Here is a 22,960-nt window from a genome sequence, read left to right as displayed (position 1 = left end):
CCTTCTCCGTTCAAGCCTTCGATTTTTTTTTTTTTTTTTTTATGTCTGGATCTTGGTGGTTGAATGTTATAGTTAGCGTGCTAGTCGGGTGGACCCTCGACTTTCTTTTTTTCTTTTAGAAGGTCGATATATAAATATATAGAGATTTTGAAGGCAATAGTCAAAGATAATTATAATGGAAAATTGGAAAAAGAATATGATGGAAGTTGTCAAGCAATTCACATTGCAATTTCTGTCCTAATTATTTTAGCTGTTGACTTTTCTGTCTCTCCGTGCTTGGAATTTGGGACCATACACTTAAATCAAATCACCCATCACTTAACTCTATATTATTTATAATAATAATAAAATTTACCTTGTTACAAAAATTTATCTAGATAAATAAATAAAACGGTGGGTTTCGTCCTAGCTCGAAAATAATATCCCAAAGCTTTGGTATGTTCTCGGTTCTTTGGGTAGAAAAGTCCTATATTATAGAGTACATAACTTTGATTATAGGGATCGATTTCTAGTCTTATAGGGATCGATTTCTAGTCTTATAGCTTCATAATTAGTCTGTAGAGTTTCCACCTAATTTCCTTTGAATTGAGCCGACTCATTTTTATTAGGAGGACCAAAATATTATTAATACAACTATTAATACAATTTTTTTATGGTCCAAGTAAAATCTCGTACATTAAATAATAAAATTGTAAAAAAAAAAACAATACATGATTTCCCTTATTGTATAACTTTTTAGGGTATGGTAAAAAAGGGTACAATTTAACCATTTCAATATTGTTCCCAAAATTAAGGGGACACAAAAGGTAATTAAAAGACGAAAATTTATCATCTCATCACCCAAATTTTAATTTTTTTATTGAAAAAATTACTTAAATATGCATAAACCGAACTAAAAATTAAAAAATTACTCATACGTATATATATTATTCTTATATATATATATAAGAATAATTGGAGAAAAACTCGATTAAATGAACACAACTCTTCACAATATCATACCATTGTATCGTAAACGTAAATTAGCCAAAGTCAGGAGACAATGTGGGACGTTAATCCAACAAAATTAACAAACACAAAGATTATTTAATCATTGAAGAAAGATTATTTAATCATTGAAAAGGTTACAAGATTATTTAATCATTGAAAAGGTTACGTTTACGATTCAATGATTTAAATAATAGAGAATGGCGGGGCAATGAAATATAACGAAAATTATTGGGCGCTCCATTCGAATCAATTATTGAGATGAAATTTAATCAGTAGTCCATAAGATTATGGGATGTGAAAAATGATTTCATAATCAAAACAAAAATAATAATAAAACAAGGAAGCTAGGTGGTCGGTAAGGTAGCTAGGTAGCTACTTGGCATCAGCTGGTCCCCAATTTGAAAGGAACTTCCTTGAAATGGTGCAATCTCCTTTATTCAAGGCCCTTTCTTTGTGCCATTGTTCTTATCTCTTTGTTTTTTTGAATGGGGAACAGTAAATATTCTTTTTCTTGTTTGATATAGACATGCAATCTAGTTTTGTTTGATTTCTGTGTCGTTGTAATCTATCAAAATACACAATTCATACTTTATATTTCAAACAATTTATACTAGATCCTTCTACAATTACCAAAACCAATGCAAATAATAGTGACATACGAACAATGGTGTTCCTCTTTTTGTCTAATTGCGGACGGACATAGACATAGAGGGATTCAAACTCCCGACACTGTCATTCGTGTTCTAATCTTATGAGCTACAAGTCCCACCTCTAACAGTATTGTGTTGATGATTCTTTTAAACTCGTGATTTGTCATGAGTTTGAAAGCATGATTGAATTCTTCATCTTGATCCCTCTTTAAGATGGAATGGAAGAAAGAAATGTTTTAATCTTATGATCTACAAACCCCACCTCCCACCTCGTTCCTCTCCCCAACTATCTCAATTACAGAACAAACAAACTTCTAGGTGTAGTATTGTATCTATGATTCTTTCAAATTTGTGATTTGTCACAAATTTGAAATCATCACTGAACTCATCTCGATCACTCTTCGAGATGGAATGGAATAAAAGAAAGAAACGTTCTAATCTTATGAGCTACAAGCCCCACCTCGCTCTGTTTCTCCCCCACTATCTCAATTACACTTCTAGATGTAGTATTGTATCAATGATTCTTTCAAATTCGTGATTTGTCACAAATTTGAAAGCATCACTAAACTCATCTCGATCACTCGTCGGGGCGGAATGGAATGGAAGAAAGAAATGTTCCAATCTTATGAAGCTACAAGCCCCATGCTCATCTCCACCCACTATCTCAATTACAAAACAAATAAAGATGTAGTATCGTCTCAAATTCGTGATTTCACGAATTTCAAAACATATCTGACTTCATTTCAATCACTCTTCGAGATGGAATTAAAGAAAAAAATAGACTCTGGTATGAGGAAAAAGATCCAATGAACTTGAGAAAAAGTAAACAAAAAAACGTATGAGAGAATCTAACTAATACTTCGAAACCTTGAAAGAAGTTTCACTAGCAACAAAAAAGAGTTCACAAAATCAAGCAACTAAGTTACTAAACTTGACAAGAAAAAATTAGGTAATACTACTCCAAAAGAATAATATATAATTAAAAAAAAAAATCAAATGACACAATTAACTCCATCAAATATGGATTAACATATTGTCACAATTCGAACAAAGCAAATATCTTTGCCTTAACCAAACATCACCATCAAACAACTAATTAAAAAAGCAAAACATCTGACTGATTACGACACTTCAACTCTACCAATAACCCTGAGCATCAAATAGCTTTCTCTCTCATAATATTGTGCTTAATAGCAACCATATATATATATATATATATATATATGTAACAAAAGCTGGTCCCCGGAGCATTGAACCGACAAGTCGGCCAACCAATATGACAAGAATAAAGACAACGCTGCAAAGTAATGTGGCAAAAGAGAATCCAAGCATCCAAAACCAAACATTTAATGCACCAAAGCACAGAGGGCTAAATTAAGCAGAATGAATCCACTTTAAGTCTAAAGCTTAAGACAAAAATGTAGACTTTATTCAATGAGCAGAGACCCCAGCCACACATTTGTCCTTCCATTCAAAACAATTTTAACAACAATTCAAAGTTCCATTAGGGCTTGAATATACCTTCTAAAATATGGTTGCCTATGGTTTACCACCGCAACCACCGACCCGACCCATGTAGGCCAACAAAAGCATGAATACAGACACGACATACAAGCATTTACATTTTTCTAAGAATATATATATAATTAACTTATATGCTTGAGACAATTCTATATACCTTACTCTAAAAAAATTGTTATTTTTGTTGTGTATTAGGGTGTTAGATATATACTGAACAATGGTCTAGTTGATATGTATTTTGAATAAAATGCATATGTATAATGGTAAAAGTGTCCAACATGAATTAGACATGAACATGTTAAAAACGAAAAGTATGCGACTCCCCGAATAGTTTGCTAACCACTCGGAACGCTTTTGCAGTCAAGGATATCAGCTAGTTGATATATACGTGCACACGTGCAGGCATATGATACCCATATGATAAATTTCTAATTAGAGTGGAGAGAAAATTTTAACTTACCATACGACACGAATTAGAGTGGAGAGAAATTTTTAACTTACCTGAAAACTCCAATGCCTTTGAGCTAAGGCAGTCAACACATCGAACAAATACTTGTTTTGTTTTGCTTCTTCTTTTTGATGTGGCTTCTACTAGGACCCCAAACATCAGAGACCCATGAGTCGGGTGGATCCCATGATAGATCGCAATACTTGGTTTACATCATAAAAGTCCCCAAATATGATGACTCATAATTGTGGACTTCCGACGTTGCAACTCAATCAGTTGCTAGCTGTTCATTAAGCTTGGAAAGACATGAGAACAGACCAATCATAGTCATACAAGAAGAGAACCAATAAGTTAGATTCAAGTAGAAAGTCTTGAAACATTTACAAGTTATAAACACTACTTGCATCCATGTTTATATATATAAAACACTATTGCATCCTCATCTTCAAGCATCAAAATTTCTCAAACGTGATGATATAACATGCTACGGGAAGTCACGACTGGAAGATAAAGTTTTATGATCTAACATCTGTCTAGTGGTATTAGGTGATGTACCTCTCAACTTTCCAGGCCAAGTAGTTCTGATCGAATCAGGAAATGGAGAAACCGAACCATTCCACGTTCTTTCAGACAACCCTTGAGGCCAGAGGGGCAAGCACACGAGCCATATTTGGCAGTGTTGGATATGCCAGTATTCCAAGCACAAACCAGTTGAAGCTCAAAAGAGCAACAGCATCCAAAGCAGGTTTATTCTTAATAGTGGTGAAGAACTCAACTACGCTCTTCAATGAGATGCTAACCACAAACATGAGAGCCACTACAAGGCACAAGTGAGGCTCTTCAGCTTTCCATATAATCACTCCAACCAAAAGCGACAATAGGGTACTGAATAGACTTCGGTGAACTGCAACCTCCCTTTGTTCATCAAGAATTTCAGTGATATCTTCATCTTCTGATAGGATTTTGGAAGTATGATTGTGGATGAGCACACCAGACTGAAACCCAGACTCTAAAATTGTGATCAATTTTTCTTTAGATACATTACCGTCTTTCAAAGCATCACTTCGAGAGAGGTCTTGAACAAGGCTGCTGTCACTATAGCTGGATGAGCATGATGAGATACCATAGGTAATGTCGCTGCCAACTCTGCCAGTTTTTTGTGCTTCACTTTTGACATCAAGACCTTTTAAGCTCCAATATGCCTTACCTTTGATTTCTTGTAGTCGAAGATTTTCATTTCTCAATTTCTGCACCTGATGGAACAAATTATGGCACACAGTTTATTGGAAGCAGGAAATATTGCTAAGCTACTATTAACATATCACACAACAATAACAAGAATAGACAGTCGAGGTTATGACGTAATCATTCACATGAACTGACATTTTCCCATCATACACACAACCATGGCCGTGTCTTTCCTCTTTTTCTACATAAGAATGTAAGATAGCTAAAATTGATTTGAACTCTTTGCATAACCTTGTGACAATTATTAAGAATGATCGCTCAAGAAGAATGATGCATGCTGTTGCAGTAAAGGATTTTAATGAAATGCCAAAAACTTAGCTATATTATAATTTTGGAGAAAAACTCACAGGACTAGTAAATAATTAAACATCCCATTCCACATGTCAATACACACAACTAATGTTAATTCACACCAGAGAAATTTTGATGCGATGCATTAGCAGAATGTATTATTGACATATTCAGATGCTTTACAAGCCTGATCGAAGCTCCTTAAAAAGAAAACCAGAAGGAAAATAACAGAACAAACTAACTCTTAAATATATAACTAATTACAGCTCAACCACTTGCAAATAACAAAACAACTAACCACCTTATAACAAAGATTAGACTATCTGGCTGCTGGCTGCTGGCTGCAGGAGCCTGCCTTGAACTTGGGACACAATTGAATTTCCAAAGCAACTAGGTAGAAACTTAAAAGGAATAGCTTTGGTCTAACTTAATAGATTAAAGATCGCTGTGTGATTTTGAGTAAATTTAGGAAAAACATGTCAAGAGTGAAAGAACAAACTAGTATGAATCCTAAATAGGCATATATTGTTGAAAAATATGAAACGGCAATTTCCTTGGCTTCATGTAAAACATTGGCTGGTATTACTTGAAATATCACAACTGAGTAGCAATATTTATCAGAATTCAGAACCACATGGTTCAACACAAGCAAAGATTTCCAGGTGATTTTTTAAGCAACCTAAAGAGTAAAAGGAAAACACATTTTTCTTTCTCGGAATCAATTTACATCAATGTTTTATTGCACTCATCAACACAAATTCACGTTAATATCATTCCATGAGAGATGACAGTAACTCAAACCGGTTGCACATGGAGCATGGGACAAACGAACAGGAAACAGTTTTGCTGCAAATTCTAACGTCTTAAAAGTTACATTCACATTATAACTGTGTCATTGTGTGTGTGTGTGTGTGTGTGAGAGAGAGATTTTATTTGTTAATACATTGTACGGAATTTTCCACCGAGTTCTTGAAAGATATAAGAGGTTCAACTCATAAGAAGTAAACCAAGTTTTGATGTCAAAGTTCAACCTCTCCTTTACCAACTGCATAAATTCCTCCCTCCACTTCTTATTGAAACTATGGTAGTCGTTCTGAGTTTTAACCTTCCACGACGTAATTTATGACATTTAGTACAGGAGCTAGAGCCTGAAGGAGATAGATAGGCCCATTACCTCACTTTCTAAGAGTGCAATCTTGTTGGTCGCCTTTTCATGTATCATTTCAAGTTCGTCTAACATCAACTCCATCATCTTCTGCTCTTTCATAGCAGTCTGGAATTGTTTTTGAAGCTCCTTTCTTTCCCACAAAACATTGTCGAACTCAATTGCCAGAAATTGCAAATTTTTTTGCAACTGCATAAAATCATTCATTATCAAGTGAAAAAATCGCAAAACCAAATTAACAGAATCTTCCTAAGTAGCCGACTTGGTACTCCAATACTTCAATTACTTAATGACTAGTAAAGATTCCATAAGCGACCAACAAAAAAAATCAGAACAAATTCAAAATGTCAATAATATGAACTTTCTGCTATATTCATACCAAACATAAGAACAAATTCAAAATGTCAATAATATGAACTTGAACAACACTTCTCCAATCGATTAGTAATAAGTAAAACAATTCAAATTGTTGTTTCATTACTCAGGCTGCAAAGAACTCGATGGTATGTTTCCTAATCCCTTTCCAAGTTATTATAACTTATTAACATAACTTTTTTTTTTTTGCTTTTGAATATTAAGGACTTCCGAATAAATTTTGAACTCAGGAAATATTTGTAATTATTTGAACTTTTCAAAATCTACCACTTTAATATCACACCTGTTTATATCTGGAATTAGTGTCATGTCTATGAAATTTGAGTAGCCAGTTAACTCCTATGTGTAAGCAAATGGAATCGTCATATGGTTGTCTATGAAAAGTTTAAGTCTAAATCTACTACCGTAAGTTGAAGAATATTTTTCTATGTGCATATTTTCCTCAAAGACAAATCTCAAATCAAAAACAGAGAAAAGAAAAGACAGAAACAAAATACATCATCATTGAACAAGCACAGATGGCAATCAAGAAACAACAGGGCGAGAGGGCTAACCTGCCTTTCCCTCTTTAAAGCAGCTAAAATTCGTCCAGGAAGGGAGACAAATGCAATTATCCACATCAAAGTTGTCCACAATATATTCAAGTGAAGACTGACCGAGGTTTTCAACAGCTCCAACCAAGTTTGAACGACAACAACAAAGGTTTTCAAGATTAATGAGCATGTACTTATGAAAAACGAGAAAGGCCACGTGATAAATAATATTGTGATATTCAGAAACTCGTATAACAAAGCCATTGAACCCACCAGTACTGCTACCTTTCTTGCAAAACTACATGCCAATGACTTTCCCGAAGCTGTAACCAGATTTATTGAATCCAAATTCTGCATAACAAACAAATCACTTCAACCAAACTGGGGCTGAGGAAGTTACATAATAAATTTTGATATCATTTAAGCAGGTACAAAGTTGATACCAAAATTTCCTCCAAAGCTAATCATTAGATTATGCAGTGCAGGCCATTACTTCACAGTCCGGACACCCAGAATCCCGTGATAAGAAGAACTTGAGAATAGAAGGATAGTGGACCTTTTTATTAACTGAATCTTAACATAAATGACGAAAGAAGAAAATAGCATCGATGCATCTCAAAAGTCTACAATAACGTACGAGTGTTATTCCCCAATTTCAGGGTGCACCACAGGGAGATGGATCAGATTCCTTCAACAAAACAACTCAAAAACTAATCCGTTTTCTCTCGATTATCAAGCAGTCTTCAGAATTTTGGCACCGTGCTATTGATTATTTAACAGGAACGAAATTGAGTTCACTGAAAAAATAGTGACTAATGATAAAGAAAAAACCACGCCAAAAATCCCCTCAATCACACTTTCTTATGACAATACCAAAGAAAAACAACTATCGAAAGTCCGTCCATCAATTTTCGCTTCCTTTTTCATCTTCCACCACTCACATTTTCTTATATCACACAGAAATCCAATGAACCTAAGTGAATGAAGTGCGATTGTTGATATTTAAACTACAGAATCATTCCTACATCATAATGGATCAAAAAACAACGCAAATCAAGTAAGTAACGGAAATTAATTGAAGCGAGTTAATAAAAGCGATGCGATGAAACAAAAGCTTACAGCAAGAGGAGAATGTAGACGAATTAGAGCACGGGAGAATCGCGGCAAAAAGGCAGAGCTGGAGAGAGAGAGACTCTGCATGGGAGAGAGTTCTGAGAAAATGGCATCTGGAAATATGGCAACTCCATGATTGACACGTCCGAGAAATGGTGATGAAATGAACATGGAGGGAACCTTGACCTTGAACGAAAAGCTAATATGGCGCCGCTTAACCGCTTTCACAATTTCTTTTTCTCATTAAATTCTCTGTCGTCTCTTTCACTGCTACACGGTGAAATTAGCACTCAAATGCTTATTTATGAAATGGAAATAAATTAATATAAATACTTTATTAAATATAATATTTTATATGCTAAAAAGTTATAAAAATATTTTAAAATTTTTCATTTTTCTTAAAAATATATTTTAAATTTTAAAAAAATTTTAAAAAAATATTTAAAACTTCAATATATATATATATATTAAATGAAAAATACTCTTTTTAAAATTTCATTAATATTCTTAAATTAAAAATAAAATCTTCAAAAATGTCATTAAAAAATATATTTAAAAAAATATTCATGAATTTTCGACAGTGACATTAAAGATTAGAAAAATAAACGAAGAGCCATAGATGATTTTTGTTCAAATATTAATGGTAAATAAATTTTCAAACTTTTTATTTTTTTATAAATATTAACGTTGTTAATTCCAGATTATTTTTTAAACCTAATACTGTTCAGGAATGATTATTGGGAGTGAATCTTGGAATATCACGAGTTTATAAGTGAGGAATAGTATCTCCATTGAAATGAGACATTTTGGGGAAGTCCAAAGCAAAGCCATGAGAGCATACACTCAAAGTGGACAATATCATGCCATCGTAGAGAGTCGTGATTCATAACATAGTATCACAACCATGCCCTAAAATTTCGACCTTATGGTATACGTTGAACTAGGCTCATTTTTACATCTCTGCTATTGTATTAGTTTAATTAAAAAATTACTATATATTTTGTGGGTTCGGTAGTTAGGTTAGTTGATATCCAAGTTCATTTATACAAACTCGTCAGGTTATTTTTCATCTACATTAAATTTTCTGTCAAAGTTAAAATTTATTTACCAACGGTAAAAAAAGTAAATACACGTGAGTATAACTAAGGGTAATTATCATAAACTTGAGATTTTGACGTTTGTTGTACTAATAATATTGATTTAAAAAAAATAAATATCGAGGAGATTTTTTTGGGGGGGGGGAAATTAAAAAAGAAAGAAAACTGATAAAACGGTGTCGTTTATACGTATTTATACGTATTTGTGGTTTTAAAATTAATTCAAAATTTCAGTTCTTCCGCAAATTACTTATCCTTTGAAGAACAAGGCGCGGGAATGTAGCTTCCATTGCGCGGGTAAAACCTGAGGCGACAGTTCAAATGGCACCAAAACTTGAGCGGTCCCAGAACTCCAACTCGCCATCGAGTTCTGGAGCTTCCTTTAAGATCGAATTGCATCAAATTCCTATTCAGCGACCAGCTTAGATGCTGCATCTGCATAGGATTGAGCGGAATAGCCGATGATTCCACTAAGAAATGCAAATCCAGGTAACTCATCTTATTCACTTTGAACGGCCGGTGAGCCACCAGTGATGCGATTTCTATGCCGTCGAAGATCAGGACGAAATCGGTATGTGAGAAGCTTGCCTGTGCTCTAGCATTTTGATTCTCGGCTCGGACGACGATCTTCATCTGGACTTCAAGCAATCCGATTCTGCTGTTTCGGATTCTATCGAGATGTCCGTCGGTTACGCTGATTGAAGGCACCGTAGGGCGGATCGTCACGTAGCCGATGAAGATAACAATGCCTGCGATAATCACAGCAACAGCTATGGTGGCGCAGATTATGCCGGCAATCCAAATTAGGGGATGAGTATGTCGCTTTAGGCTGGATAGGAAATTTGGTGGCATCTGAGACCAATGCAATTTCTCATAAACTAATTGCAATCTAGACTGAAAAGAAAGTAAAAGTGAAGGTATATTTGAATTGGCAGATGATCTCACCACTTTTGTTGTGTTGCAGAGCTCAATTTTAGGCATGGCAGAGAAAAGACACTGAGGAAGGAATGCAAGCCTGTCAAGAAGTTGCAGCGATGGGCGGCGAAGGCTTTGGTATCTTCCTTTCCTTATTTTTAACGCATCTAAAGGTAAAGAACTCCTACTGTTAGAGCATATTTGTTATCTGAGAATTTATCCAAAGCTTTGTCGACTAATTGTTTCCTTCAATTATACTTAAGAGTTCCTTTTTGAATCCATAACAGTACTGATGATAATATAATGCTTCATTTAAATTAACAAAAGACAATGTTCATGATTATGTGTTCTAGTTAGATCGGATTAAATGTTTAGTCTGAATTCGACAATGATATTACTTTTGTAGTTCTGCTTTAGAAATCATACTTCGAACTTCTTTTGAACAAATTGGCTCTGAGTTTTTTTTGGACATATTATTGGAACTGAGTTTTTTTTTTTTGTTCTCTTTACTTTGGTTTAGAAAGCAAAATTCCAAACTTACACTGGAATTTTCTAGCTGGAGCACAGAGAAAGACGTCTGAGTTGCTTTTGATCTATCGACAGTCCATGTCGAAAGCAGTCGAGTTATGATCGAGCTTATGGAAAAATGACGTTATCGACATCTGAATGTTCCAACAGGTAATTCGACTAATATTTATCTCAACCTAACTATGGACAAAAGCTTATAACATTTAGATATCAGATACGATTATTTTACCATTTGAATTATAATTTGATTTGAATCTTATGGCTTCAACAATATTTTCATTTCACTGTTACTTCAACCTACCTTAAGAACGAAGACTATACAAAGATGGGGCAATAGTAAGGGAAAAAAAAGAGCTTCTGATAAGGTGAAGTAGGTGAAATTGCTAAGGTCAAAATGATTTGTGTAGAACAGGTAACCCTACTTGCCTCTAGGAAATCACTAATGTTTCTATGTATTAACCTTGTGAAAACACCAAAAATGGATGAAGAGAGGGAAAAACTACAAAGTTTAGGAGTCTCTCCACCTACGGAAAAGACTATCATAACTATCTCTGAATCTTCCCCTCTGTTGATAGAAACCATTCCGTAAGAACTTCATAGTCGATTCGAATATTCCGATTCGTTGATCTAGCATATCATCAGCGAATCGCCTAACCTCTGTTAATCGATCCAAGTCGCAGAGACCAATAAGCAGTGCATTTGCACTTGCATCCATAGGCTTGATGTTATTATCAACCATGAAGTTCCATATATCAATGGCTGTTTCAGGGTCATAACCATCAAACAACATTGTGATAGCTGCAGCACAATTAGAAGGAGTAGGAGGGCACTCATTCTTTACCATCTCCCTGAAAAATTGGCTTGCTTCCTTAACTTTCTTATTCTTAATCAAACAGCTGAAGATCAGGTTGTAAGTGAGGGAGTTGGGAAAAGCTCCATGGAAAACCATGGCGTCCAAGAGCCGAAATGAGTCTTCAATTTTACCCTTCTCACTAAGCAGTCCGATTATGGCATTGTACATAATCAAGTTTGGAACTAATCCACTTCCCACAACTATATCCCACAATAGAATCGCATGGGTTGCATCATTTTGGTTAATGAGACTATCAAGAGCATTGGATAGGAATTTCAAACCTGGAGAGCAACCATTGTTCTTTATTTCTAGTAGAACTTTAACTGCCTCTGCAGATTGGCCCCGACGAACCAATGTTATCAAAAATGCATCATAAGCTGAAACATTTTCAGGATTCCAACCGACTCTTTTCACCATTTCATCAAATGTAACCTCGGCTTTCTCCACATTGCCATCTTTCTCCCATCCTTCCAATAAAATGGCGTATGAGTCCCCATCTAGAGGAATCTTCTCTTTGTGCTTTTCAAAGAACTCCCAAGCCTTTGATGTTTGATTTTCCTCGGTGCAAATTGCACTCAGTAGAGAATTCACCGCCACCACATCCTTCTCGACGTCGTACCTATCCATCACTTCAAAGCTCTTAATCGCATCTTTGAACCTGCCAGCAGAACAATAACTCCCAAAAACAGACACGAAAGTTGGTAATGAAAGGACTTTTTCTTCTCTCATCGTGCGGATGGCGTTCCACATTTGATCAAACAATTCATTCTTGCCCAGCAAATCAACCATCAGATTCCACGAGTACGCCGACTGCTTCGCCAACTGCCTCGCCCACCGGAAGAATTTGATCGCCGACGACGGATAGTTATAAGAAACCCTTAGAACTTCTTGGACAAGCTCTGTCGACGGAACTACTCCCGTCGCGGAGAGCGCGGCTTCTACATCATTTGGTGAGGCTCTGACCAGGACTTTGCAAACGGTTTTGGCAGCCGGCGATATGTCAGGCGCGTCGAGATGCACGGGGAGGCGAGGGGATTTGGCCAACGGAGGCGAGGAACTGGGGGGGAGTTTGAAAGGCTTTTTTACACCAATTTTAGGGTTTTCAGCCATGGCTTCCACCATTCATCACCTCAAACAACCATATGAAATCCACAATTGTTCAACCAGGAAGAAACCATTTGGACTAAGACGATCAATCATAACTTTTCTTCGTTTCCCGATCTCAATAGGAGAGAAAAGCTTTTGTGAGAGGAAATGTGAAGAGTTTAGAAGTCGGTCAGTAAACCTCCGTCTGGTATTTTGGAACTCTAAAACGAGTGAAGCTATTTGAATTTGCAAAGACGAAGGGACCGACAGGTGCTGAGACAGATGGAAGAGAGGTTCCTTGAGCCTCAGTAGAGTGAGCAGTCATGCTCTGTAGGGGGGAAGAAGATGGTACAGTTGTCGTTCGTGATGAAGCCCAATTCGCGGGAACTGACCCTTGAAACGAGACCTTGGGCCTCAACTTTGTTTAGGGGTTCAAAGTGGATTGGGCTTGGGAGTGACTAGGATGATAAAAATCTCTTGTTTTGTTTTTTTTTTTAATTAATAATTTTATCTTATAGAGCCAAAGATAGGAATGAATATATGGAATCTCTATATATATGTTTCAACTATTAAATTCTTTTTGATTGGATGATAATTAGAGATTATGATTGAATTCTATTAGAGAGTGTAGTGATTAACTTCTGAGTTTAAACTATTAATAAAAACATCACAATTATTTAAACACATGAACAATAATACTAATTTTGGTATTAAGAACACAATTTATTAATATATAATTACAGAATTTGAATAATTTAAAGTTTATATTCAAAATTGGTAGGATTGGATTTTTTTTTTCTACTAGTTATATTCAATTATGAAATGCAATATCAACGTGCCGTAATGAAACAGAGAACAAACTGACCATGGAGTATCCCAACTTTAAACGAGGCCCATAACTTCAGCCCCTATCTTTTAAGTCTTAACTATCTTCAACTGCCATTTCCTCGGAGTTCAGTGGCTGGCGCCACCGTACGGCAATCTTCTTTGATGTTAAAACACTTTGTATACCCTTCCATCTCCGGCTGCCACCATGCAACCGTCTCCATCCTTGATTACTGGCCCTATCAGAACTCTAACGACCACCGCCCGACCTTCCACGATCATCATCCAAGCCTACCAGCACCAGCAACCCAATCCAAAGTTCAATGGTATTTTTGGTTATAGAGCCGACCTTGTTGGTGGTTGTGGCCGTAGATTTCCTGCTTGTGCAAGTCCCAGTTCAGGGCCTCAAGTTCCGGCTGCTTCTGCTCCTTTTGTCCAATCCGATGTTGGCGCTGCGTCTCGGACGTCGGCACTGGAAAAGTTGGATACTGTCGAGGAGGGCCTAGAAAAGGTTTGAACCTTTAATTCCTGGGTGCCTGTTTAATTCATAATCATAGTAGCTTTTATAGTGTGACAATATCACTTCGTGGGATTTCAGGCCATTTATCGATGCCGATTCATGGCGTTTTTGGGCGTCTTAGGGTCTCTTATTGGGTCTGTACTCTGTTTCGTCAAGGTATGATGACTACCTTTCAGCTCTCTATCACATTATTCTGTTTTCATAGGGCATGATTTGTGTTTCATTGTCTGTGTTGGGAATCTTTGAACTGAGATTTTTCTTCAAGATTCTATATTGCTGAACCTTGGTTGGAGAATATATGGTATATTTGTCTTTTTATTCTTGTTGATTGGTGTACTTGAATAATCATTAGCACCACACGTTGTCTGTTGAATTTCATTAAATATATAATACGCGGTCTGCCTTTCTTGATTTTCTAATTTTATACGTGCTTATGCAATGCAGGGGTGCGTTCATGTAGCAGCATCTTTATCAGAATATTTTGTAAATCGTGGAAAAGTGATTATGTTGCTAGTTGAGGCCATAGGTACTTACTGTGAAGTACTCTCAAACTAATGTTCTTTTCTCTGTTTTCCGTTTGTCAAATCTGTGTTCAATGTTCATAATTTTGTTATAAAAAGTATCTTTGAGTCTTTATGAAAAGAAATTTGATCCTATTCGAAGTTTAGGTTGAGTACTAGGGCACACGATCTGTGGAAGTAAATACACGTTTTCATTATTAATAGGTGTTTTGTTGGCATTACTGCTGCATTAGAAGCTTTTTCATGTTTTTATTTGCTTCTAAGTTGACTTATTTTTATAATGAAACTAAGGTAGCCACTTGTTCTACTGAACTCACTAACTTCTACCATTTATTATTATTTTTTGTTGTTGCTTTATATGCTCTTGAACCTAAATACTGTTACTTTGTACATCAAAATGCCATAACTTAGTTATAATAATTTACCATAAAAGATCATCTGACTGTACATCAGGTTCATGGTGGATTAAAATAATATGTCACATAATGTGTAACACAATTGCACAGCCACAAATGTTAAATAAATCAATTTCATTCCTCCACGATAACCAGTTCATCTTCTAATATTTATGACATATAATCAAGTACAAACTGAGATCGAACTACACTGAGAATGAATCTATGAAGGCTCAAATGATTGAGATGAGAAGGAATCCTAAAGAACCCACAAGTAAGTTAATAGTTTTATGGGGTGTGAGGGATTCTGGAGAAGGGAAAACTAAGAACAGTGGGCTGGGGCAGCTTTACTCAAATGGAAAATTTAATAAAATATTAATGGATTGGTTGAATTGTAATAGTTTAGAAACAATACTTATAAAGGGAAGTTGAACCCTTATCAATTATTGTTTAGGATTCTGGTTCAGGTTTTCATTTAATTCTTCAATTGGTTGTTTGGTTAACATTGTTGAGTTCTCTCGTGATTGTATAAGTCATGCAGATGGATGTCTGAATAGCGTACTAAATTTTGTGCTTGTTTGATCATTAAACATAGATATCAGTGGAATAAGTTAACTTAATCAGCCTGTAAATTTTCCTGCCCCTAGACATTCATAAATTATCCCTCTTAGGTTAGTTGGACTCTTCTTGGGGTTCATTTTGTCTCAATAAAAACACGACTCATAAAAAAATCTAAAAAATTCAAGGTCATTAAATTCTTGCTTCAAATGGTTTGCAGATGTTTATCTCTTAGGAACTGTTATGCTAGTCTTTGGCACGGGTCTCTATGAACTGTTTATCAGCAATCTTGGAAGTGCACGGTCATTTTCAGAGAGAAGCGTTTTGCATAGATCCAACTTATTTGGCTTGTTCACTTTAAAGGTTAGTCAATCTTATCCCTGTAATTGTGATGCAGTTTCTCTACTGTTACCTGCTGCTCGGTAGTCATTGTGATTGTAGTTCTTTTGTTTAGTTTATTTTTTTATGCATTCAAAATCATATTTTGTCCCTAAAGTTTTCCTCCTCGATTTAGTCTCGTTAGCTTAAAACTCGTCCTACTTTAGTTCTTGAACTTTGTGATGACTTAGTCCCTATCGTGAAAAATCTACTAAAAATGAATTCTCCATATGAGAAAACAAAAAAGTGATGGGCTGGTGTGATCTAGGCTCAAACCAACATTACAACTTGTATGTACTAGAGCTTAGAGATTAAATTGTTATTAATTTTAAATTATAGAGAATATTGTTACTTAGTGACTAAATTGTTATCAACATGTCTCTATATTTGTGGTCGAAATAACATTCTAGCTGTAGTTGGATGTCTGGGCCCTAATTGAGCCTAAAAATGGATTTTGATAATGGCATACCCAAACATCTCATTGGCCAAGTCCACCGCTAGCAGATATTGTCCTCTTTAGGCTTTCCCTTTCGAGTTTGTTCTCAAGGTTTTTAAAATGAGTTTAATAGTGAGAGGTTTCTACACCGTTATAAAGAATATTTAGTTCTTCTCCCTAACCAATGTGAGATCTCACAATCCACCCTCTTTTGCGGCCAGCGTTCTCACTGGCATTTGTTTCCTTCTCCAATAGATGTGGAACCCCCTCAATCTACACCCTTCGGGGCCCAACGTCCTTGCTGGTACATTGCCTCATGTTCACCCCTTTCGGGCCTCAGCCTCCTCGCTGGCCCATAGCCTGATGTCTGACTCTTGTATCATTTGTAATGCCCCAAGCCTATCGCTACAACCCCAAGTTTTTAAAACACATCTACTGGTGAGAGGTTTCTACACTCTTATAAAGAATGTTTCGTTCTCCTCTCCAACCAATATGGGATCTCAAGTTGTTCAATAGAATCAGTTATTAGTGTTCAATAGAATCGGAGGGATATTAACATGCTCACAAGAACACACATAATATAGATTAGCTAATGTTAATTTATATTACAGTTTTATATGATTGAATATATGCAGGAACGACCGAAATGGATGAACATAACAACCGTAAACGAGCTGAAAACAAAGCTGGGGCATGTCATAGTAATGCTGCTTCTAATTGGGTTTTTTGACAAGAGTAAAAAGGTGGTCATTCAATCTCCAGGTGATTTGCTTTGCTTAGCTGTTTCAATATTCCTTTCCTCTGCTACCTTGTTTTTGCTCTCTAAACTAACCGAATGAAATTAATTAGTAATAAGTTATGTAAAAATATAAAAAATATAATGCCCTTTTTTTCCCCCTTTGTTTGGCCTTCCCTCTGAAAACGGTTGAAACCATGAAATGTTCTTGTAAATGGTTGTGAGATTACTGTAAGAAGATGTTACTGTAGTGTAAATTGACTGCAAAAGAGTAAATAAATAAGAAGATAATAAAATTTTAGAGAGCCCTTTGGCACTAAAATATAAGAATTAAAATGGTTAGGCTAACACGACTCTCACGTGGGACACTTTCATCATCCAACACCAACACCTCCCCTCGAACAAAAGTACGTCTCCCCTTAATCGAGGTTCGACTCTTTTTTTTTTTTTTTTCGTAGCCTTAGTCATTTTTTACTATGCCTTCAAGGAGGCTCGACTCCTTTTCTTTTGGAGTCCATTGTTCGACATTTGAGGATTTACCAATCTATTAACACAACTAAGTTTAAGGCATGACTCTGATACCATGGTAGACGAACACGACTCTCCACAATGGTATGATATTGTCCCCTTTGACTTTAAGCATAAGCTCTTATGTCTTTGTTCTAGGCTTCCTAAAAGGTCTTATAACAATGAAGAGAGTATTTTTTATTATAAACTCATGATCATTTCCTAAATTAGTTGATGTGGACTTTCATCATCCAACAAAAAATTATATTTTAACTTTATATTAAAATTAGCAACAAAAAGTTCTTCAACAAGATAAAATAATAATAAGTAGAAGAAAAGATATAATTGAAAAAAAAAAATTCAAATGGAATATAAATAGCCCAACTTGAAGGAGATCCAAGAGTGCTGAATATTTTGGATAAATTATAACCCCTCTTGCATTAAATTATTCATTTTTTTTTATTTCATAACGATTCCTTCATGGTTGAAAGGATTTGACCTCTCCTCTGTTGTTCGAGAATAGATATTTTAACTAGATATTTTATGAATTATATTATTTAGTTAAAATTTTTGTAAGTGCAATAAAATATGATATATGACTAACTTAAAAAGAAATACATTCAAATTACCAATATAATATTACTTGACGACATCATCATATTTTATTTATATTTTATTAATAAATATTGCGACTAACTAGTGGAATACCTTAAATAACTGTGGATTTACTCCAATAATATCTAACTTTACATATTCTTATGCTATGCTTCTTTTGTACATATTTTCTTTTACTAACTTTATATATGCTTTTCCATTATTAATGTTGATATTATTAATCTTCTTGATATTATTTTTCAACCACTTTTTATGTTTATTAGAAATGTTTATTTAACTTGTTGAGTCGAAGTCTAGTGAGAATTCGTTTTGAACAGGGTGAAAATTCTCGATTTAAATGGTAAATGAAGTAAGGAGTGAGTGGGAAGAGATTTCTCTTCATTAGATAAATGGAGTCAGGGACAGAGATTATATTCTCTCGGTTTAAATGATAAATGGAGTAGACAGTGGAGAGAGATTTCTCTTCATTAGATAAATGGAGTCGGGACAGAGATTATATTCTCTCGGTTTAAATGGTAAATGGAGTAGACAGTGGAGAGAGATTTCTCTTCATTAGATAAATGGAGTCGGGACAGAGATTATATTCTCTCGGTTTAAATGGTAAATGGAGTAGGGAGTGGAGAGAGATTTCTCGTAATCTCAATTCCCTACTTGCTTAATACAAATATATTTACAAATATATTTTTAAAAAGATTCCTTAAAATGATTTTCAAATTTCTCTCTTTAAGAAAATTACTATTATGTCCCCCAAACAACTGTACAGCTCATATAATTTGATAATTGAATTATAAAAATTGCACCAAAAATATACACAAGTGGCCGCCAAAGGACAACGCCAGCAAACTCGTTGGCCTTGGTGTATGTTCCACTACTTCAATTTTATCATAAATTAACTATCATCTCAATTTGATATTTGTTTTTATAATATCAATTTGATTACCAATCTAAGATATTTAAAAGCCTTCATTGGATGCCAAGCTTGAATATTCTTTGGTGTTGTTTTTTCCTATGCTCAACCATCTACTTGGTGGATTTTCCCCCTTCCATTTTACAATATTTTACGAAAAAACTTCAAAAACACATTCATGCTTAACCTATACAAATTTACGAACGTATTATTATTTTGTTTGTTAAATTATAAGTTTAGTTTTTTAACGTTAATATGTATTTTATTTACTTGTTTAATTCTTTTTTTTTTTATATACAAATTTACGAAGATATTAGATGGAAAAACTTAGTGTCCTAATTGTTCTTTTACCTGTTAGAACGCGAAATTTAAAGGACATTTAAGCATTTTTTTATAAGTTTTAGACACAAATTTAAAAAAGTTAAAGTCTAAATTTATAATTTAAATTTTTATGTATATTAGATAAAGTTTTAAGGTACTTTTAACTTTAAATATAAAAATTATTTATTTTATTTTATTTTAACAATTTCTCATTTTATTTGTCTTGTGAAGGGTTTGAATTAGTTTCTAATCTTACCTTTTTTTTTTCTTCCAAGATTTAAGAAAATATCTTCCATCTATCTTTTTAAAATTATTGTCTTTTTTTAAAATATATATTGTTAAATGAACATGACTCTCCACAATGGTATGATATTGGTCTCATACCAATGAAAATAGTATTCTTTGATTATAAACCTGATCATTCCCTAAATTAACTGATGTGGGACTTTCATCTAACACCTCCTCTCGAATAAAGTACACCTCCCCTAATCGAGGCTCGACTCCTTTTCTTTTGGAGTCTTAGTTATTTTTTACTATGCCTTTGAGGCATTTGAGGATTCTATCGACATGACTAAGTTTAGGATATGGCTTTGATACCATGTTAGATAAACACGACTCTCCACAAATGATATGATATTGTTCACTTTAAGCATAAGCTCTCATGACTTTGCTTTGGGCTTCTTCAAAAAGTCTCGTACCAATAGAGATAGTATTCTTTGATTATAACCTATGATCATTTCTTAAATTAGTCGAAGATATATTATTATTATTATTATTTGATAAAGCTGGTTTTGTGTCATAAAATTATAAAAATTAGAGCAGGCTTTATGGTGGTCAATGAATTGGGTAATCCAGTGGGTTTTATTTTATTGTTCTAGTGTGAGAGAAAGTGCCCTCAAATAGGACCTCCCTCCAAAACGTGCAATTTTCTTTTTTTCTTTTTTATTTTTTATTTTTAATTATTCAACAAACTGCCCATTTACTTAAATTTATATGTCACAAAAATCCCACTTGCTGGTATTAAAAGAAATTAAAATATTATTAAAAAAAAAAAGGTTTTGGAAATAAGGCTTGAACCGAGGAATCTTCATATGGAATTCAAAGGCCGACAATGGCTTATGGACTATGAACGAGCTAGATTCTTTCATTAATATAATTATCGTCTTTTAAATAATTCATGTTTAAGGTTTATGGAAGAATTTTAGTGACCAAGTTGAGAGTGTTTTCTACTCTAAAATTTTAAATATTATCCTTAAATGATACCATTTTTTCTATACTTGTTATTATTAGTAGTGTTAATAGAAGAGGTGGTTTAAGTTTAGCTAATAATGCATTTGATAATTATGGTAGGACTTGTGGAATATAGGTCCCGAGCGTGTGAAAATCTTGAAATTTATCGGACATGGCACCGGTAACAACCTAATCCCATCGCTAGCAGATATTGTTTTTTTTTTTTTTGTGTTTTTGTTTTTGGGCTTCTCTTCAAGGTTTTTAAAACACGTCTGTTCGAGAGAAGTTTTTTATATTCTTATAAATCATGTTTTGTTTTGTTCTCCAATTGATGTGGGATCTCACAATACATATCCTTTCGAGGCCCAGCATACTTGCTGGCACTCGATCCTCTCTCCAATTGATGTGGGATCTCAGAATAACTTGGGTGTTCGTCCTAATAAAACTGACAGGTTTGTATCATTGAATGTAGAAGAGAGAATGAAAAAGTTGTTTGAATTTGTATAGTTTTGAATTTAGATCTAATGAGCACTTCAACAACTCATTGAATATTTTATTTTAGATCTGAAATCCCTTAAAATAAACACTTGATTTGAAATGTCATGGTCCTATATTTTTCAACCGCGCAGTTTCATGATTATGACACGCTCATGGCTAGTCTTAAAAGGAGAATTAAGCTCCATATATATTTTTCGCTTCGGTTTTGTGGCTTCTCGAACCTTAGGCAAGGTTTGTGTTCGCCAATCCAACATCACTTATTCGGAATCTAAGCTTTCTCGACAACACACGCCATAAAAGAGTGTTAGTTGACATTTCAATTAAGACAAAATGATTTTAATCAAATTATAAATTTACTATTTGAATATTAAGTTTTTTTTTTTTTTTACATCACCCCTAATAAATCATTAAACTTTTTTTTATCTAATAAAGTTTCGATAAATCTAAAATTAAAAAATAATTAATATATCATATTTATATTTGAATTTTAGGATATAAGTGTAGAGACTAAATAGACCTAAATATAAATATAATATTTAAAATGATGATTATTTTAATTTCTACTTGACTAAAGAAAACACATTAAATAAATAATAATTAATTTCCCATTAGCCTACTTGTTTGTTATTAATAGAAACCATCGAATGTTTTTATTTTTTATTTATTTATTTATTATTATTATTATTATTAATATTTGAGGAATAAAAAAACCAGCCAATTATATGGTAGGGCCCACTCCCAGGAACTTTTGTAATTCTGACTTTCAAAGTACAAATTGGTACCAATTTCTTTTCCTATCAATAAAAGTTTTTAAGTCGAATATTCTCAAAGAATATTCTAAAAAATAAAAATAAAAATTATAAGAGTTTTTTTTTTTTTTAATAAAAAAATTCTTTCATTTTTTCTATATTAATTAATTTTTTAATTTAAACATGTAACGTGGAGAAATTTAAATATATAAAATCTTAATCAAATTTATACACTTTAATTTATTATTGAGATAATTTGATATTAATTAAACTTATCATATCCCAATTCATTAATTAAAAAAAGAAATTCATAAGAAAAAAAAAGCATATTATTGTAAATAAATTAAATAGTCACATCAAGATTCATCGGCTGATGAAAAGTATTATTTATTTTATTTTATTTTATTTATTTTTTAGGAAGATAAAAAGTATTATTAATTGTGTCAAATTTATATTTGATTATAAGATGAGTGGAAGAAGCATTTTAATTTAATTAAAACTTAATAATCTCAGATTTTGATATCATTTTATTTTATTAAAGTTGAAGCTATTTTTTTAATTCATCTCGATTTGGTTTTGTCTAATCAAAGTCTTTTTTTTTTTTAATTTCAAAAAAAGAAATTGTTTTTCAGGTTAATGATTTTTAGTATATCAATTTTATTTCTAAAATATTTTGTTTGAATTTGCTCTTTTATTAAAGAGTCTTTATTTCATTCTTTTAGTTTTATGTTTTATTAATAAAAAAAAAAGACATTAAATAATTTTTAAAAATATATCTTAACTATTTAATTATTATTATTTTATAATTAAATCTCAAATGAAACAAATAATAATAATAATTTGAAGACTAAATTAATAAAAATATCCACGGTGCATTTTCTCTCCAATAATATACTTGAACTTAAAAAAAAAAAAAAAAAAAAAAAAAAAAAAAAAAAAAAAAAAAAAAAA

At 33.6% G+C, this 22,960-nt stretch overlaps 4 protein-coding genes across 9 annotated transcripts; 1 reads left to right on the top strand and 3 right to left on the bottom strand.

The window, feature by feature from the left end:
• Nucleotides 1–3,912: 3,912 nt before the first annotated feature.
• Nucleotides 3,913–8,587, bottom strand: LOC111442593. Of its 6 annotated transcripts, XM_023080009.1 has the most exons (8): nt 8,341–8,426; nt 7,859–8,018; nt 7,665–7,753; nt 7,495–7,572; nt 7,243–7,339; nt 6,323–6,502; nt 4,655–4,862; nt 3,913–4,561 (listed from the first exon to the last, which is right to left on the bottom strand). In XM_023080009.1, the coding sequence occupies exons 5-8, from the start codon at nt 7,306–7,308 to the stop codon at nt 4,236–4,238; spliced, it is 780 nt and encodes a 259-aa protein (XP_022935777.1). In that variant the 5' UTR covers nt 7,309–7,339; nt 7,495–7,572; nt 7,665–7,753; nt 7,859–8,018; nt 8,341–8,426; the 3' UTR covers nt 3,913–4,235. The 6 variants fall into 6 exon arrangements, with proteins under 6 accessions (XP_022935777.1, XP_022935772.1, XP_022935773.1 ...); XM_023080004.1 differs by having other exon boundaries at nt 7,243–7,572; XM_023080005.1 differs by lacking the exon at nt 8,341–8,426 and adding an exon at nt 8,095–8,326 and having other exon boundaries at nt 7,243–7,572.
• Nucleotides 8,588–9,572: 985 nt separating this feature from the next.
• Nucleotides 9,573–10,513, bottom strand: LOC111443437. The gene is made up of 2 exons (XM_023081245.1): nt 10,377–10,513; nt 9,573–10,283 (listed from the first exon to the last, which is right to left on the bottom strand). The coding sequence occupies exons 1-2, from the start codon at nt 10,410–10,412 to the stop codon at nt 9,678–9,680; spliced, it is 642 nt and encodes a 213-aa protein (XP_022937013.1). The 5' UTR covers nt 10,413–10,513; the 3' UTR covers nt 9,573–9,677.
• A 569-nt stretch (nt 10,514–11,082) lies between these two features.
• On the bottom strand, nt 11,083–13,269 carry LOC111443435 (pentatricopeptide repeat-containing protein At1g77360, mitochondrial-like). Its single transcript, XM_023081243.1, has one exon. It carries the CDS (start codon nt 12,847–12,849, stop codon nt 11,383–11,385), a length of 1,467 nt encoding a protein of 488 aa, XP_022937011.1. The 5' UTR covers nt 12,850–13,269; the 3' UTR covers nt 11,083–11,382.
• A 405-nt stretch (nt 13,270–13,674) lies between these two features.
• LOC111443436 lies at nt 13,675–17,451 on the top strand. Its single transcript, XM_023081244.1, has 5 exons — nt 13,675–14,149; nt 14,237–14,314; nt 14,603–14,684; nt 15,853–15,995; nt 17,082–17,451. The coding sequence occupies exons 1-5, from the start codon at nt 13,847–13,849 to the stop codon at nt 17,283–17,285; spliced, it is 810 nt and encodes a 269-aa protein (XP_022937012.1). The 5' UTR covers nt 13,675–13,846; the 3' UTR covers nt 17,286–17,451.
• The last annotated feature ends 5,509 nt before the right edge of the window (nt 17,452–22,960 follow it).

Source organism: Cucurbita moschata, unplaced genomic scaffold, assembly GCF_002738365.1.
Source record: "Cucurbita moschata cultivar Rifu unplaced genomic scaffold, Cmos_1.0 Cmo_Scf00005, whole genome shotgun sequence".
Classification (NCBI taxonomy): Eukaryota; Viridiplantae; Streptophyta; class Magnoliopsida; order Cucurbitales; family Cucurbitaceae; genus Cucurbita; species Cucurbita moschata.
The sequence above is the reverse complement of the archived record's forward strand: the minus strand, read 5'-3'. Positions and strand labels throughout refer to the sequence as shown.